General features: G+C 39.9%; 1 protein-coding gene and 1 long non-coding RNA gene across 9 annotated transcripts in view; one reads left to right on the forward strand and one right to left on the reverse strand.

The window, feature by feature from the left end:
- LOC139355872 (uncharacterized) overlaps window positions 1–16,889 on the forward strand; it is a 404,625-nt gene that overhangs the window by 301,313 nt on the left and 86,423 nt on the right. The window lies entirely within an intron of this gene.
- Window positions 1–16,889, reverse strand: part of LOC105476601 (unc-5 netrin receptor D) — a 571,609-nt gene that overhangs the window by 6,368 nt on the left and 548,352 nt on the right. For all 8 annotated transcript variants that reach the window (XM_011732691.3, XM_071068400.1, XM_071068401.1 and 5 more), the window contains one exon: window positions 15,477–15,655. In XM_011732691.3, the coding sequence (XP_011730993.1) occupies window positions 15,477–15,655 (179 nt within the window). The remainder of the gene's footprint in view (window positions 1–15,476; window positions 15,656–16,889) is intronic.

Below are 16,889 nucleotides of genomic sequence, written 5' to 3' on the forward strand. Positions count from 1 at the left end.
TCTTTTGGGTCCTCACTTTCCTTGAACTGTGTGTGTGTGTGTGTTTGCCTCTTGACCATCCCCTTGACATTCTCTATTTCATTAGTTTATGTCATACTTTCACTCATTCCTATTTTTTCAAAATATTTGACCCATGTCTACTCTGGCAAACATAAGGGCTTTCAAGGTTTCATCTTTGATTACTTCTTGTTCTTTCCTTTGTCAGTGGGCTTATATACTAAATGGAGTAGCTATCAAACAACGTAGATAGTATTCTAAATCTATACCTCCAATCTTTAAGTTAACGTGAGCTAATCACAGATCTCTAAATGGCCTTGGGATTGTTTCAATTATAGATGCCTCTACCTCCACAAACGCAATGCATCAGAAACTGGCATCTCCGTGCCTCCAAACTGGTCCTCCTTCTAACTAGAACAAGTATCCCAGTATTTATAACCATCTTTCTAATCTTTCACACTAGACCATTTGTTTTTGATTCTTCCTTTTATATTTTTTTCTTTTTAGCATGCTCATCAGCTTCTCCGTTGTTCTCCATGTTTACTACCTATACCTAATTTACACTCTATCACTTTATGGTCTAAATCACAGCAAAATCTTTAGTTTTTCCAAATTCAAATATATCCTGCATTCTATTTCCTCAGTCATGAAATATCTACTCTAGTTGTTTTCAATGACTTCTTTGGTCTGGCCTTGATCTAGCTATGGATATTGATATAAATATCCATAGCTAGACATGGATATCCCTAATATATATACACACACACACACATATATATGTATATGTGTGTATATGTGTGTGTGTATGTGTGTGTGTGTATATATATATATATATATATAGTCTTTTCTCCTACTCAAGTCTTATTTTGCTCTTTGAACCACTGACCCTGACTTAGGTAACACTTTGCTTCTTGCTTTAATTTAGTCCATTCTGTTCACTAGGAAGGTCCACTTCCTCCCTTTATCCTATTTATCAAGATCATATGCAGCCACAAATGGACAAGTTTAATTATGCTCATTGATACCTCTCTACTGCAAGGGGCAACGAAGAGGAAGAAAGAACAAGGGTACATTTTTCTCAGCAAAAAATGGTTCAGTTTTTTGTGTGTGTCTCAATGGTTCAAAATCCCAATGGTGTTTGGCCGTGTCCAATGGTTCAATTCTCATCTCCTCTTTTCCCAAAATGATTTATGTCTTCTCTGAACTCTTTTTACGCTTGTACTTAACTTTCATGTGAAAAAAATGCTTATATATTTCGTGTGTGTGTGAGTGTGTGTGTGTGTTTTAGTTCTGCCATCCCAATTTGACCACAAACACCTGAAGGGTAAGGATCATATCTATTGATTTTCTGAATCTGCTACGGCACTTATGATAATACTACGACAGGTGTTTATTCAACATTCTTCAGCCAAGTAATTGATTCCTACAATGCTTTTTAAGATGACATGGTATCTTCAATAAAAGCATGGTAATCTTTAGGACAATAACTTTTCTATGATGAAGACAAAACACAAAAGATTAAAGATCACTGTTTTTCACAGGGACTTTTACAGTAAGGATAGAAATGTCATCTCTGGTAAATTCTGATGAGTTGAAAAGATTTTCCAGAGCCAGCCAAGTATTTCCTATTTTGAGGATGGTATTACTTTCCCTCACCACACCCAGCTTATGGTCACAAAGGGCACTGATGTAGAGTGAAGCACTCGGACGACAGACAAGCTTTTAAGGATGAGTTGCCATTTACAAGAGCCACAGATGCATGCACACACACACACAGTAATTCTGAGTGAATAAAGTGCTATTTTATTCAAAGGTCTTAAGATCCTGTTTATAGTCAGTTGGTTCCCAAATAGCACTACAAGTATGTTCCACTAATAGACATCTTTAATTGTGAAATAGAAAAGGCCAGCTTAAAAACATTCTCTCTAGTTTTTCTTTTGTCTTTTCTTTCCTTCCTCCTTTTCTTTTTTCTTTAATGGTTATTCATTTCTATACTAATAGAAATGGCAAAGCAAATCCTGCTTAAGTAGTTGAAGGGATCCGAGTTCCTCTTATTAAAGAAATTTGTTTTGGCTGAGTATGGTAGCTCAAGCCTATAATGTCAGCATTTGGGGAGACCCAGGTGGGAGAATCACTTGAGGCCAGGAGTTCAAGACCAGACTGGAAAACACAGCAAGACCTCTGTCTCCACAAAAATAAAATAAATTAGCCAGGGTGCAGTGGTGCACACCTGTAGTCCCAGCTACTCAGGAGGCTCCGGTAGGAGGATCATGTAAGCCCATAAGTTCAAAGCTGCAGTGGGCTATGATTGTACCACTTCATTCCAGGCTGGGCAACAGTGAGACCCTGTCTCAAAAAAAGACAAAAACAAAACCGAACAACTTTGAGTATAGGCACTTGTTCCTTGTCATGTAGAGATGTTTGTAGGGAAAGTTGCAATATACTCCTACAAACACTATCAACAAAACCCAGGTAGAAGGCAAACTGAAAGAACAGCTAGGAGAGAGGCAAACTGAGAGACAAGGCCTGAGTGGGCTATGGGTCGCCTGTGTGACAATCTTCTTTTATATCCATCATGAGAATGATGACCATGGACATTCTTTTGTTTCTAGCACGGGTAAATGATTCTTTATGATCTCTATTGTTGTTTTAAAAACAACAGCTACAATGACAAAACAGCAGTACTTTCTCCTTATTAAGGATTTATATTTACATTTTGTATTTGCCATTGAACAACAATGAACTTTTGCCCTATGGGAATTACTAGAATCTTTGTGATCCTACTATCTTAAAAGTTAACAGTCTATTCTATACCGGGGTTGACAAACTTTCTCTGTAAATGACCAGATAGTCAATGTTTTTGGTTTTGGGGACCACATATGCTCAGTGTTGCTGCTACTCTACTCTGCCTTGGTATTGCAAAAACAGAAACAATATGTTAAGTGAATAAGCGTGGCTGTGTGCCAGTAAAACTTCATGTGGCACACTGATATTTGATTGTCACACAGATTTCATGTGTGGCACAATATTACTCTTTTGACTTTTTTTCAGACCATTTAAAAATGCAAAAACTATCCTTAGCTCATGGGCTGTATACAAGTAGGTGGTGGGTCAGATGTGGCCTGCAGGCCACCATGCTGACCTCGCTCCTCTGCTGTCTTATAACCTAAAGTAGGTTTCCATAGCTAGTAGTGATTTGAAAGAATATCAGGTGGAACTTCCTGCATTTGAAATAAGCAAGTAGATGGCCAAAGTTGCTGAATCTCTAGCTCTGTGTCCTGCCTCAGGCACTCTGAGAACTTTATCCTAGGTAAATGTTTGGGGATCTTTGACATTTCAAGACATGACAGGAACACCAGGGCATAAAAACGCAATAACAGAACTGTTAGAGAAGCATAAAAAGTAGGTTTTGAGGCTTCTGATGAATCATTGTCTTAACACAATATTTAAAATATTGGTGAGTACACCTGCCTCAAGGAAGAGAAGGACCGGAGAATGACTCCTGCCAGTCACATGGTTCTGAAAAGTCCCGCAAATGTCCTGATTTGTGGAATAGGCACCCACGGCTAAAGGAAGCTAAATGATCAAAAGAGGCAGAAATATAACTCTCTTGGCACAGATCTCTGAACATATTGTAGCAAGTGAAATGTGCTCCCCAAAGCAAATTTTAAATTTATACTTTGAATTTACACAAGCACATTCAGCACAACATAAATCTCAAATTCTGCTAAATTTTAATACATACACAGAAGAATGTATTGGTCTTATTAAAAATAGTAGAATCAGCTTTGCAGTTAACAGATATCCTATTGTGAGAAAACATTTAAATGGCATTTTAAATGCCATTTTCAAGACATTATAAATCTAAGCACTATGAATGTAACAAACCACACAGCTCATGCACCTAGAAGGTTGCGATAAGTGAACAGAATGTAGAGGAGGGGTCAGTCCATAACAGGGAAGAAAGTTTCATTATTGGGAAATCAAAACTTAAGCGGGGAATGTGACAGGGTGTAACCTTATAAGGAGGATAATGAAACTTAGGTGACATCCAGGAAGATTGTTCCCATAGTACTCGAGCAATGAGGAACTGGAGGAGGGACTTGTGTGCTAGGAGATAAATTACCTTCTGTAGCTGCCCCAGGTATGCCTGTCTACCAGACACCTGATCTTGCAAGACCGCTATTAAAAAGTCTCACTTTCTCTGTTCTTTGTGCCTCTGAGTCTATTCTTTGGGTTTGGACGGGTGAGCGTGTTTCTCTCGCTATTAAACTACATTTATCTGTTTACAATAGAATAATATATAGGCTCAGCGTGATGGCTCATGCCTGTAATCCCAGCACTTTGGGAGGCCGAGGTGGGCAGATCACCTGAGGTCAGGAGTCCGAGACCAGCCTGACCAAAGCCCTGTCTCTACTAAAAATATAAAAATTAGCTGGGATGGTGGCAGTTGCCTGTAGTCCCAGCTACTTGGGAGGCTGAAGCACAAGAATTGCTTGAACCCAGGAGCAGAGGTTGCAGTGAACCAAGATTGCGCCACTGCATTCCAACCTGGGCGACAGAGCAAGACTTCATCTCAAAAAAAAATATATATATATACACATATACCTAAAATCTCAATGCAATAGGCTACTTCTCAAAGAGAGTTGAATTATTTTGCTGCTTACATGCGTGCAAATGCATTATGATTTTATGAAATTGGTATACAATGTATCTATCTCATCTCCTTGTGAAATTATTTGGATCCTAATCTATGTGACCCATTTCTCCTCATCATGCTGGTGCATTTGGACACCGGCAGGTAAATGTACACACCATTCAGGGAACGTTGTTAATACAGTACTACAAAACAGAATTCACAGCAATAGTTGATTTTAAGCAATTTCCTGAGTGCTTGATTTTTTTTTTTCTTGAAATGGAACCAGAACATTAGCAAAAATAGTAATCCTGAATATTCAGATAGATGCCTGAAAATGAAACTTTTTTTCTTTGACAAATTTTTAAGGAAGTGAATACTTACTACCTTCATCTTAGATGCTTCAGATTGTTAACTTTTTTATGCATTGATTCCAGGGAACCTTTTGATATAGCCTTTTCAAATTCTAATCAATGGAGGTAATTCTGAAAACTAAGATTTATTTTTTGCAGTGTCATTAAGATGTTATATAACATGCAGATGTAAATGAGCTACTCTCTATTTTTTATTTATTAATTATTTTAGTTTTGAGACAGAGTCTCATTCTGTCTCCCAGGCTGGAGTGCAGTGGTGTGATCTCAGTTCACTGCAACCTCCACCTCCCAGGTTTCAGCAATTCTTATGCTTCAGCCTCCCGAATAGCTGGGATGACAGGCATGTACCACCATGTCCAGCTAATTTTTATATTTTTAGTAGATGTGGGGGTTTGCCATGTTGCACAGGCTGGTCTCGAACTCCTGGCCTCCAGTAATCAGCCCATCTTTGCCTCACAAAGCGCTGAGATTACAGGTCTCAGCTGTTGTGCTTGGCCTAAACAATCTAATCTCTAAATTTTAGGAATTCACTTTAGCATCATTTTGTCTTCAATTCATTTCCCTAAGCCCTATAGACTCAATGACTTTATCTTTTCCTTTGGAACTCTGAGTGAGCACAGATAAACTGTAAAATACAGAGACAAGCAGATTAAACCTTAGGTGAAGACAGCTGAATACATTCATCTATGTAAGTTCATTGAGTACTAATGGTTTATTAAATTTAATTTTGTTTTCTTGAGCTTAAATGCTTTCTATACACCTGAGTTCCAGGGGATTTGTTTTATTACCATGATTAATTTTATCTTTCTGAGACTTCTCTGTCTCCATCCCTTGGCTTCAATTAAAAGCCCATGCTTTATGTAGAAGCCAGGACAGAACTGGAAACTTCTGAATCTTGACCTTACCAATTTCACCTGCTAGACATAGACCAACTTACAATGGTGGATATGAGTTAAAACCCAAATTTTTATATAGAATCTTAATTTTCAGAATGTATCTTTAAACTAATAACCTTGTTAAAATAATAAAACCTTAGATTTGAGAATTTTTGGAAATAGTTATTGAGCCTTCTGTTTTTTTTGTTTGTTTGTTTTTTTGTTTTTTTTTTTTGGAGATATAAAGGTGGGGTAGAGAATTGAGGAACCATGATAGAATTCTGCCTTATAGGTCTTTATAAATTATTGCAACACAGGGCTAATTTTATGAAAAGGAAAAGTGGCTAGAGATACCACCCATTCTTTAGGACTGTGAAAGCTTTCAGATCTTCCCAAATCCCTGAGTATTCAAACGCAAATGTTTTAGGGACTAGCACATCTAAATCCTCCATCAGTTAACAAAGAGATTAGATAACAGGAATGGAGAGGAAGGCACAGGCTCAGGCTCTGTCTTAGCCCTGGGGAGGTACACTGAAGAGCTACCAAGGGCACCTTGTACTTCCAGCTGGAGTCAGCCCAGCTCAGCATTCTGAGTCTGTAAGGGCCTCGCTTTCATTCAAAATTCCAGATAACAAAGCTTTTATTTCAGTTACTCAGAACCATGGTACCAGGAGGAAAATCTACCTATTTGCAAGCTGTAAAGCTCTTCCCATGACTGCTTGTGAGAATGAATTTCATACTGAAATATACCAGGAGATCACATTTGAGTTGCAGCCCTACATCCTTAGCAGAGAAGTCACCTCAACCCAGGTACATGAAATAATTTCCTTCAGAATTTGGGCTTTTGCCCAACACTTTCAAATATAAGGGAGCAGTTGTACCTGTGACATGAGGGCAGCAAGTTTAACTGTTTAGAAATTGTTGCTACTTACATATGACTCTTTTTTTTTCCCAAGATAGGGTCTCACTCTATTGCCCAGGCTGGAGTGCAGTGGTGCGATCATAGCTCACTGCAGCTTTGACCTCTCAGGTTCAAGTGATCCTCCTGTCTCAGACTCCCAAGTAGCTAGGACCACAGGTGAGCATCACCATGCCTGGCTAAATTTTTTTTAAAAATTATTTTTGGTAGAGATGGGGTCTTACTATGTTGCCAGGGCTCACCTTGAGCTCCCTGAGATCAAGTGATTGTCCCATCTTGGCTTCTCAAAGTGCCGGGACTATAGATGTGAGCCACCATGCCTGGCCACTGTTTTTAATTTAGTTATTAAAAAGCGTATTTTTAAAAGATCTTCTGGGCCAGGCACAATGGCTCACGCTTGTAATCCCAGCACTTTGGGAGGCCGAGGAAGGTGGATCACAAGGTCAGGAGTTCAAGACCAGCCTGGCCAACATGGTGAAACCCCATCTCTACTAAAAATACAAAAAATTAGTCGGCCGTGGTGGCAGGGGCCTGTAATCCCAGCTACTTGGGAGGCTGAGGCAGGAGAATCGCTTGAACCCAGGAGGCAGGGGTTTCAGTGAGCCTAGATGGCACCATTGCACTCCAGCCTGGGTGGCAGGGTGAGGCTCCGTCTCAAAAAAAAAAAAAAAAAAATCTTTTTGAGTAGTCTGTCAGTACAAAAGGTAAAAAACAAAGTTAAACTGCCTGTAATAAATTGGAAAACATCATTACAAAAACAGTTTATAATCCTACTATATACCTCCAGATAGAGAATTGAAACACAGTCATAATGGAAAAATATTAATATCTCTGCTATCGTTTTAATTGTCTAATTTAATGAAAGCCTCTTATGTGACCAAAACCAACCTTCCATATGCCTCTTTAAATGCAAATAGAAGAGAAAAGCCATTTATCCTCAAGAGCAGTAGTTGAACACACCATAAGCATTTGCCCCATTCATCAAGCTTTCATCCCCAAACTTCAACTTCACTAGGTAGTCAACAAGCAGCAAAGCAGCCCGCAGGATAAAGCAAGCCAGTGTTGCAGTTTTAAAGACTAAGCAAGAGATGAGCACTGTATAGTTCCTGCTGTCCCCCCCGGATCTTCCAGTGAGAGGAAGCTGGCATGGAAAACCCGAAAGGGAAGGACATGGGCACCTGAAAACATGCTGAGTTCCAGTCTGCCTTGTTCTAAAAGTGGTACATTAATTATTTCAGGCCAATTAATTTGGCAATAAAATTTCCCTCATCATTATCCTTTTACTTATTTCATTATCTGGTTCTTGGAAAAAAGCAAGAATTCTTTTTTTGGAAATGTATGAGAGCCCTGGATCCTTGAGGACTGTCTGTTGCCAAATGAGAACAGAGTCGGTTGTAGTCCCTGTTTTCAATTCTCCAGTTTCATTCCTGACAGGCAGGATAAGCCTATGACAGTTTCTCAATTTGGGAAATGAAAAGATGATAAAACCTCACAAATAATTGAAAAGAAACAGTTAATCACTTAAAGGACACTAATAAATTAGATACAATCATTCCTAGGATTTTACAGTCTCAAATTATGTAAACATCCTTATTCAGATGTACTGACATTGTTAACTTTTTTCAGTACTATTTGAAACAGCATTTGTGAAGGGGACTATTTAGGCTATAAAGGGATTTTGGCATGCCTGTCTTTTCTGAAAACATTCGTTTATAGGAAGGAAACCTTTTCCTTCAAAGCCTAGTGCGCACGCGCGTGCGCACACACACACACACACACACACACACACACACACACACACACTGCCACCCACCCACACTGCCTACAAGAAATGTGACACCCCTTGTCAGCATTCCCTGGAGCTCACAGTGGGAGCATAACTTTAGTTCTCTTGCAGGAACATAAAAAGTTTATTTTCCACATTGTCTTTAGGATGGGCACCTGCCACTTAGAAACCATATACAGCTTGTTCATGGCTAAGTGTGTCCCAGAGCTGACTGTGTTCAGCTTCACATTAGCGGGCAGTTTCATGAGTCATTGGCTTTGACAAAATGAAGCCCAAATCTCTACCACTTTGCTGTGTTGGGTCCCTCTGGCTTCATTGCAAGGACTTTTTAATTTTGGACCCTGCGTAAGTCCACACTGGACCAGAACCAAAAAAATCTGATTTGGGCTTCATTGTATTTTTGACCACAACGACCTACGTATAATACTATCTCCCTATCCAATCATTCTTCTTAGAAGAGTCATCTGGTTTCTAGAACCAGGTAATAAAACTTGACAAGTAAATAAAAGGAAATAGTTAATCACTTAAAATATTTTCTCATAAATTAGATAAATCATTCATAGGATTTTAATTTCTCAAATTATAAAAACATCCTTACTCAGATTTTCTGACATTGTCAGCTTTCTCAGTACTACTTAAGACATGAAGGCTGATGTTTTTGGAAATGGCAGCCTCACACCCATTATTTGAAGGTTAGAATGTGTTTTCTAACCTGCAGAACCAAGAAAGCTTAGTTTAGTGTGATCATAGTAAATCCCCAAACACAAGAATGAAAATACCTAGAGCCCACGGTCACCAAGTAACCACACTTAGTGATCTGCCTGTGAAGCCGGTGCTCTGTCTGCATCTTGTACTCATCTTCTTCTCTTTTTTCCTCCCTTCTTCCTTCACTTCAAAGAAACCTGGCTCTAGGATTCTGCTACCTCAGGTGAGTTCTCAACAGTTATTCAGAAACAGATTGCTAAGCTGCCTTAGGGCCTTCCTCCATCCTTTCCCTCCACCTTCTGGCCATCTCACTGTTCCTTTGCATTCAATGAATAGGATGGACAGAGGAAATGAAAAGATAGCACCTCAATGAGAGAAGATTCTGTTTCTCATTAAAGGCCCTGTTAAAAGATTTCATAGGAAACAAATTATAGCACAGCATGTCAGCCATGAGATATGAGGAATTTCACGTATACAGTTTTTACACCATAACCCATTAACTCTCAAATCTGAAGTGTGTTTGAAACATTTTAACTAGCAGACCAATAAGAAATATGTTTTCCCAGGGAAGTGCTTATACATGTTCAAACAAATATACTATTGAGGAGGGCACTGGGAAAAACTGTTAATAAGATATCATTTATCTGCTGCTTTCCATTTTGGAATCTTTTCTTCCAATGTGGCGGCCTCCCCTCTACTCATCTGCCCATATCTCATGGATCTCTTCCCATCTCATGAATCTGTTCCCATAGCAACTTGGTCAAGCTGGCTGTGTTTTCACAAGGGTTTCTGGAATATGAAAATTAGGAGGCATCACAGAAGAATGATCTAATAGTAGAATTTCAGGTACTGTTAAGATCTGAGGGAAAAGACACGAATCTTCCAAAATATCAGCCATGTAGCCTGTTTTAAGACTCACTTTCAAGATCCCTTGATGCTTGTTCATATCAATTCTGTTTATTAGGAAGCAGGTTTTTAGGGTCAAGAACACTCCCCTGGCTAGGCGTGGTGGCACATGCCTGTAATCTTAGCACTTTGGGAGGCCGAGGCAGGAAGATTACTTGAGACCAGGAGTTCGAGACCAGCCTGCCCCACATGGTGAAACCCCATCTCTGCAAAAATACAAAAACTAGCCAGGCGTGGTGGCTCATGCTTGTAATCCCAGCTACTCTGGAGGCTGAGGCAGGAGAATCGCTTGAACCCAGGAAGTGGGGGTTGCAGTAAGCTGAGATTGTGGCACTGCACTCCAGCGTGGGCAACAGAGAAAGACTCCATCTCAAAACAAACAAAAGCCACTCTCCTGTGAAAGAGTTCATATCATTCATTAGAAAAATATTTATTGAATAACCCCCAAGTAGATGGTCCTCTCTCCATACGTTTAACTGTAATTAAAAAATAAAAAGTATCTAAAAAATACAAAGCACTGTGGAAGTTTAGATATGGTGGAACACTTCCATGTAAAGCAGTTAGTTTCCAACATTTAATTTGTTAAGTCCTCTGCATTGCTCCCTACCACCTACCCCCTGCATGACCAATTCCTTATTTTACATCTACCAATCACAGGTGGCCAAGAGTGTTGAAATGGAGTTATTACAGCTGAATTTTCAGAATAAATGTGCAATCTCAGCTTTGAAATGCAGCAAGTATGAACTCTGAGTAATAGTCAAAGTTTGCTCACAGAATCTATAACTGCAACTGTTATCTATGACATTCTTTGCTAGGCTGTGTAGCTTATTTAGTGTGATCCATATGCCAGGCGAGCGGCAAGGCCACCTGTGTTGCCAGCCGTACAGCACACACTCCTGACATTTCTCGCATCCTCATCGACTGCTAAGCTTTTAACTTTACATTCCCTGTCTTTTCTTTCCTATTCCGATCTAAGTAGAAACACGATTGGCAAAAAGGCATATCATCATCGGTGACATTTGCATTTACCAAAAGGAGGGTAAGAAAACATTTTCACTGGCAATAAAGTAAAAGCAAATGTTTTCTTCCACTTGTTTTGAAAGTCTTCCTTAATGATTTGAGGGCAGTAGTTTTACTAGCTTTGGAACGCGTTTTGGAATTGGATGGAGGGGAAGAGCCAGGCGAAAGTGTTGTCACAAGATCAAGGCAGGTGAACTGCCTGAGGAGAATGACTATGTACACTGTGGTCACCTTTTTGTGATCTCAGGGTTGATGAAATCCTAAGCTAATCATAGCTTTCTTACTCAATAATATTGGCAGAGAGACAACTTTAGATTTCTATGTATTAAAACATTTACTATTAGTTCTAGACTATATTATTTGGAATCATAAGAGGGCAAAGACAATGGTTTGGGGTTTTCACAATGGGAAGTTGTGACAGATTACATCCAAAAAAATCCCTGTTGTCTTTGGGACAGTACTAAAAACAGAAAGGGAACTCAACAATTTCTGCAAAATAGAATTAGCTAACAGAGTGCAAGATGGCTGTGAGTAGTTTTCTCCTATTCTTCTCCAAGTATTTTGGTGGCCCTGTTAAAAGATTTCATTTTACTTTCTCAAATTATAAAAATATCCTTACTCAGACATACTGACATTGTCAGCTTTCTCAGTACTACTTAAGACATGAAGGCTGATGTTTTTGGAAATGGCAGCCTCATACCCATTATTTGAAGGTTAGAATGTGTTTTCTAACCTGCAGAATGAAGGAAGCTAGTTTAGTGTGATCATAGTAAATCTCCAGACACAAGAATGAAAATGCCTAGAGCCCATGGTCACCAAGTAACCACACTTAGTGGTCTGCGTGTGAAGCTGGTGCTCTGTCTGCATCTTGTACACATCTTCTTCCCCCTTTCTTTTCCTCCCTTCTTCTTTCACTTGAAGATAGAGCCAATAACATCCTATGGAAGTTTTACTAAATCAAGGCAAATTCACTTAAATCAGGGGTCAGCAAACTACAGACTGTAGGCCAAATATGGGTCGTTGTCTATTTTTGTGAATACAGCACACTGGCCCACAGTCATGTCTATTTGTTTACAGACTCTCTCTGGCTGCTTTCCTGTTACAGCATCAGAGTTGAATAGTTGCCGAGTAGTTGCGACAGATCCCATATGGCCTAAACTCTTTCCTGTCTGGTCCTTTACAGAAAAAATAAGTTCGCTGGCTCTTAGTTTAAATCATTTTTACTCCATAATTCAACTATTTTTTGAGAGTAAAGCTAGAGATTAAAGAAAAAGGTAGGGAATGACACTCAGTGAAATTGACATGTTCACTGTATAAGGTTTTCATTTATTTAATATTATTGTTTTGAATCAGGGTCTTGCTCTGTCACCTAGGCTGGAGTGCAGTGGCGCAATCATAGCTCACTGTAGCCTCAAACTCCTGGGCTCAAGCAATCCTCCTGCCTCAGCCTTCCAAATAGCTGGGGCAAGAGGCATACACCACTATGCCTGGCTAATTTGTTGAGACGGAGTCTCTCTCTGTCACCCCGGCTAGAATGCAGTGGCGTGATCTTGGCTCACTGCAACCTCCGCCTCCTGGGTTCAAGCAATTCTCCTGCCACAGCCTCCAGAGTAGAAGGGATTACAGGTGCCTGCCACCATGCCCAGCTAATTTTTGTATTTTTAGTAGAGACAGGGTTTTACCATGTTGGTCAGGCTGGTCTCGAACTCCTGACCTTGTGATCCACCCGCCTTGGCCTCCCAAAGTGCTGCGATTACAGGCATGAGTCACCGCACCCAGCTAATTTGTTAATTCTTTGTAGATACAGGGTTCTCCCTAAGTGCAGGCTGGCCTTGAACTTGCGGCCTCAAGCGACACTTCCACTTTGGATTACAGGTGTGAGCCAGGCTATATAAGATTTAAAGATAGAAGTAGATTCCATATATTCATGCTATTCTAACTTGCTATGGATTGTGAAAATGTCAAGGGGGAAAAACTAGCATTTATTAAGAATCTACATATTCTGGGTACTGTGTTAGAAATTTTCCATGAAATAGGTTATATGAATTATGTCAACAAAATTTTCCTGGAGATGGGATCTTAGAGAAAAACAAAAACAAGTAAACCAACAGGCATATGGGCACTCAGGTTTTATGGATGGCCCCAGACACAGAAGGGGGCAGTTGGCTCCGGGGTAGTCACTGACTGCTCATAAGTGTCCAGATATAAAAGGTTGTTAAACTGAAGTCTCCCAGTTTGAAATGCATTTTCCCTACTGTGCAAGGTCAGAAACTGATGATTTTGGAGGTACTCCCTGTAGTTCTCTTGTGTGTACTATAAATGGAGAATAAAATGTAATAAGGTAGGAACATGTACACGCTCATTCAGCAAATTAATGATAGCATCTATGGGCACACAGGTATTTTGAGACAATTATTTTTTCTAAATGGTGACTTAAACAATCATCAACTTTTATAGCCAGCACGAATTAGACTTAACATAGTTCAGATTCAATTGCATTTCTAGAAAAAGAAACACAGGGATAGTAAGTGACTCATTTAGGCAGACTGGTATTGGTAACAGAATCAAGGCTCTCATGCAGATCTTCTGAGTCCCGTTCACTGTTCTTTTTTAACCATGTTATGTTTTCTGGGTTCATTTTTCATTTTTGGATCCATGTTGATCAGAAAGGGAAATTGACAGTCATGGTGTTCACTGATTATAGACAAGACATCTCATCTTTTGTCAGAGTTGCTGGGAAATATTCAATCTAATTTTTTCCCCTGTACACTCATACATTTTTGTTTCTTTCATTTTCAATATATGCCTTTTCAAACATGTGTCTATTCTTTTTGGGCTTGCCTGTCTCTGTAAATTCAGTTTTCTCTTGCAGAAATGCCTCCGTCTTGACTTTCCTCTCTGAGCCTGACTGATTTCTAGTTGTGTCCTTCATTCTTGGCTTCTGGATCCCTTTTGAAACAGAGAGCAGCACTCCATCCCTTCTTGGCAGACATCTACCCTCCCTTTCAGAGAAGAAAGAGTCAGGTAGGATGTCTGTGAAAATAAAGAACAGAAAATGAAAATGACAGAGCAAACCAAACAGTAAGAAAATAAGGCTTTGCCTGAAAGGAAAAAAAAAAAAAATAGTACCAAAGGAAAGAGAAATAAAATGGTTCTGGCAAAATATGTTCTCTATTCATTTTGGGGCATTCAGAGGGCTTATAGGGAGAGGAGATGTCATTTTTCAATGCAGGGATGCTGCGTATCCCTCAAGCTGAGCCCAGACCTGCCTGGCCATCAGTGTTGCCCTGGAGAGCATCACCCCTGCCTGTCTCATCTAAAGTAATAAAGCCCATTATGGATCTCTCTATTCTACTCTCAACTAGAAATGTTAGTGCAGTAATGAGCAGTGTCAGTTTTAGCAGCATGTTCATTCATGGTGCCTAGGCAAGCTTTTGCTTATTTTACATCCTCTGGCTTCAGACCCAAAAGTTATCCTCAAACTTTTTTTATTCCTATTCAGGCAATTGATTTTGTAGGTTGAGTGTGTCCTCATTAAGGGTTAAAGAATGCTTAAGATTACCCGATAGTAGAGGGGAGATGTGAGAAATTTGCTTGTTTGTTTCTGCATCACTGGCTTAAGAAAGTGCTCTGTTCGCTCACAATCTCCAAGATAACATAGTCTAAATGCCCATTTGGGTGACCCAGTTAGCAAACCTAGAGATGGTACCAAGAACCAAAGTAAGGATTTTCTATAATGTTGCAAAAGGCAGAATGGGGTAGCAGGAAATGTCACACAGGGTGTCTTTCTCTTTTTTTTTTTTTTGGAGACGGAGTCTTACTCTGGTGCCCATGTTGGAGTGCAGTGGTGCAATCTTGGCTCTCTGCAGCCTTGACCACCCAGGTTCAAGTGATCCTCTCACCTCAGCCTCCCAGGCAGCTGGGATTACTGGCATGCACCACCATGCCCAGCTACTTATTTATATTTTTTTGTGGAGATGGGGTTTCACCATGTTGCCCAGGCTGGTCTCAAACTTCTAGGCTCAAGTCATTTGTCTGCCTCAGTCTCCCAAAGTGCTGGGATTTCAGGCGTGAGCCACCACGCTTGGCCTACTGTTATATTCTTGCTCTTTCTCCACTTAGTGGGAACACACATGAAATATGGCCAGAGGAACTCATAAAAATATTGGGGCTCAGAAACTACATGGTTTCACTTAGCCCACTTTATGTTTCCAAGTTCTCTTAGTAACATCTTCTTCCAGAAGGTGTCCCCAATTACCTGTTGATGCTGTTTTTCTGTGCTAACATCTGCCAGTCCTTGCCTTTGGCATTGGGGGTATCAAATGTAGCACAAATCCGCTGTCTGATGGAGTAGGGAATTTTGAAGGCTTTGGGGCCAGTCTGTGCAGGGAAAGTGCTGTCCTCTTGTGCGAAGAAAGTGATGGTTTCTCGTTCACTCTATAAACAAAATAAGGAATGCATGATCAGATCCATCTGAAAGCAGTCCTGATCAACACTTTTATTTTTTAAGAAAACCTGGGTTAACACACATGCACAAAATGCTTGCCTGTTGTGATGGACTCTATAAAATACATTGATAAGTTCCCCTTTCTTCTAAGATAGTAAAGAACTTCTCTAGTAGCCTAATAAATTGTGTACTGGAAATTTACAACAGCCTCTTCCACTCAGGGGAGTCACAATCACCAGCTTCAAGCATTAAAAGAGCTGTCAGAGGCTGGGCACAGTGGCTCATGCTTGTAATTCCAGCACCTTGGGAGGACAAGGTGGGTGGATCACCTGAGGTCAGGAGTTGGAGACCAGCCTTGCCAACATGGTGAAACCCCATCTGTACTAAAAATACAAAGAATTAGCTGGGCGTAGTGGCAGGCGCCTATAATCGCAGCTACTTGGGAGGCTGAGGCAGGAGAATCGCTTAAAACTGGGAGGTGGAAGTTTCAGTAAGTTGAGATCCCACCATTGCACTCCAACCTGGGCAATAAGAACAAAACTTCACCTCAAACAAAAAACAAAACAAAACAAAACAACAAAAAAACTATCAGGTGAGAGTAGAATTAGACTCTTTTTCTGTTTGCTTTGGCTCTCAGGCATAGCTCTAGAATCAGCAGGAAGAAGCTACCAAATGACAGATTTCAGTTCAGAGTGAAGAATGACCCTCTGCTAGTCATAACTGACTAATGGTGAAGGGGTCGATCAAAGGAGCTGACTAGGAAATGCCTTGTAGGAAAGCTACAAGGAAATGATTGTATGTTGATTACCTTTAATTTTGTTTTTTTTCCCCAAGTCCTAAAGTTGTATGATTTTATAATATCTTTATTTCAAAATTAAATAAAATTGTTTCACAATTAAATTGCTTTGGTATAACAGAGCCAGCCTTGAGTCAGAGTAACATATAGACCAGCCTGTATAGTGGTACAATCAGGAAGGCTCCTGCCTGCCTACCTGCTTCTGGTTTCAAACTGTCCAATAAGAATTTGCCATTTCAGTATTAATCCTTATATCCAACATGAAATCCCACAGAAATGTGCCAGACTGCAGTGGTTGCTAATAAATTAAGTGGACTAACAGAATTTTAAGGACTGAAAACTATCTGATTGAATTCCTTCAGTGATTATAAGACAAAAGGGACTCTGCTGATGTAATTAATGTCCCTAATCAGTTGACTCAATCAATT

Source organism: Macaca nemestrina, chromosome 8, assembly GCF_043159975.1.
Source record: "Macaca nemestrina isolate mMacNem1 chromosome 8, mMacNem.hap1, whole genome shotgun sequence".
Classification (NCBI taxonomy): Eukaryota; Metazoa; Chordata; class Mammalia; order Primates; family Cercopithecidae; genus Macaca; species Macaca nemestrina.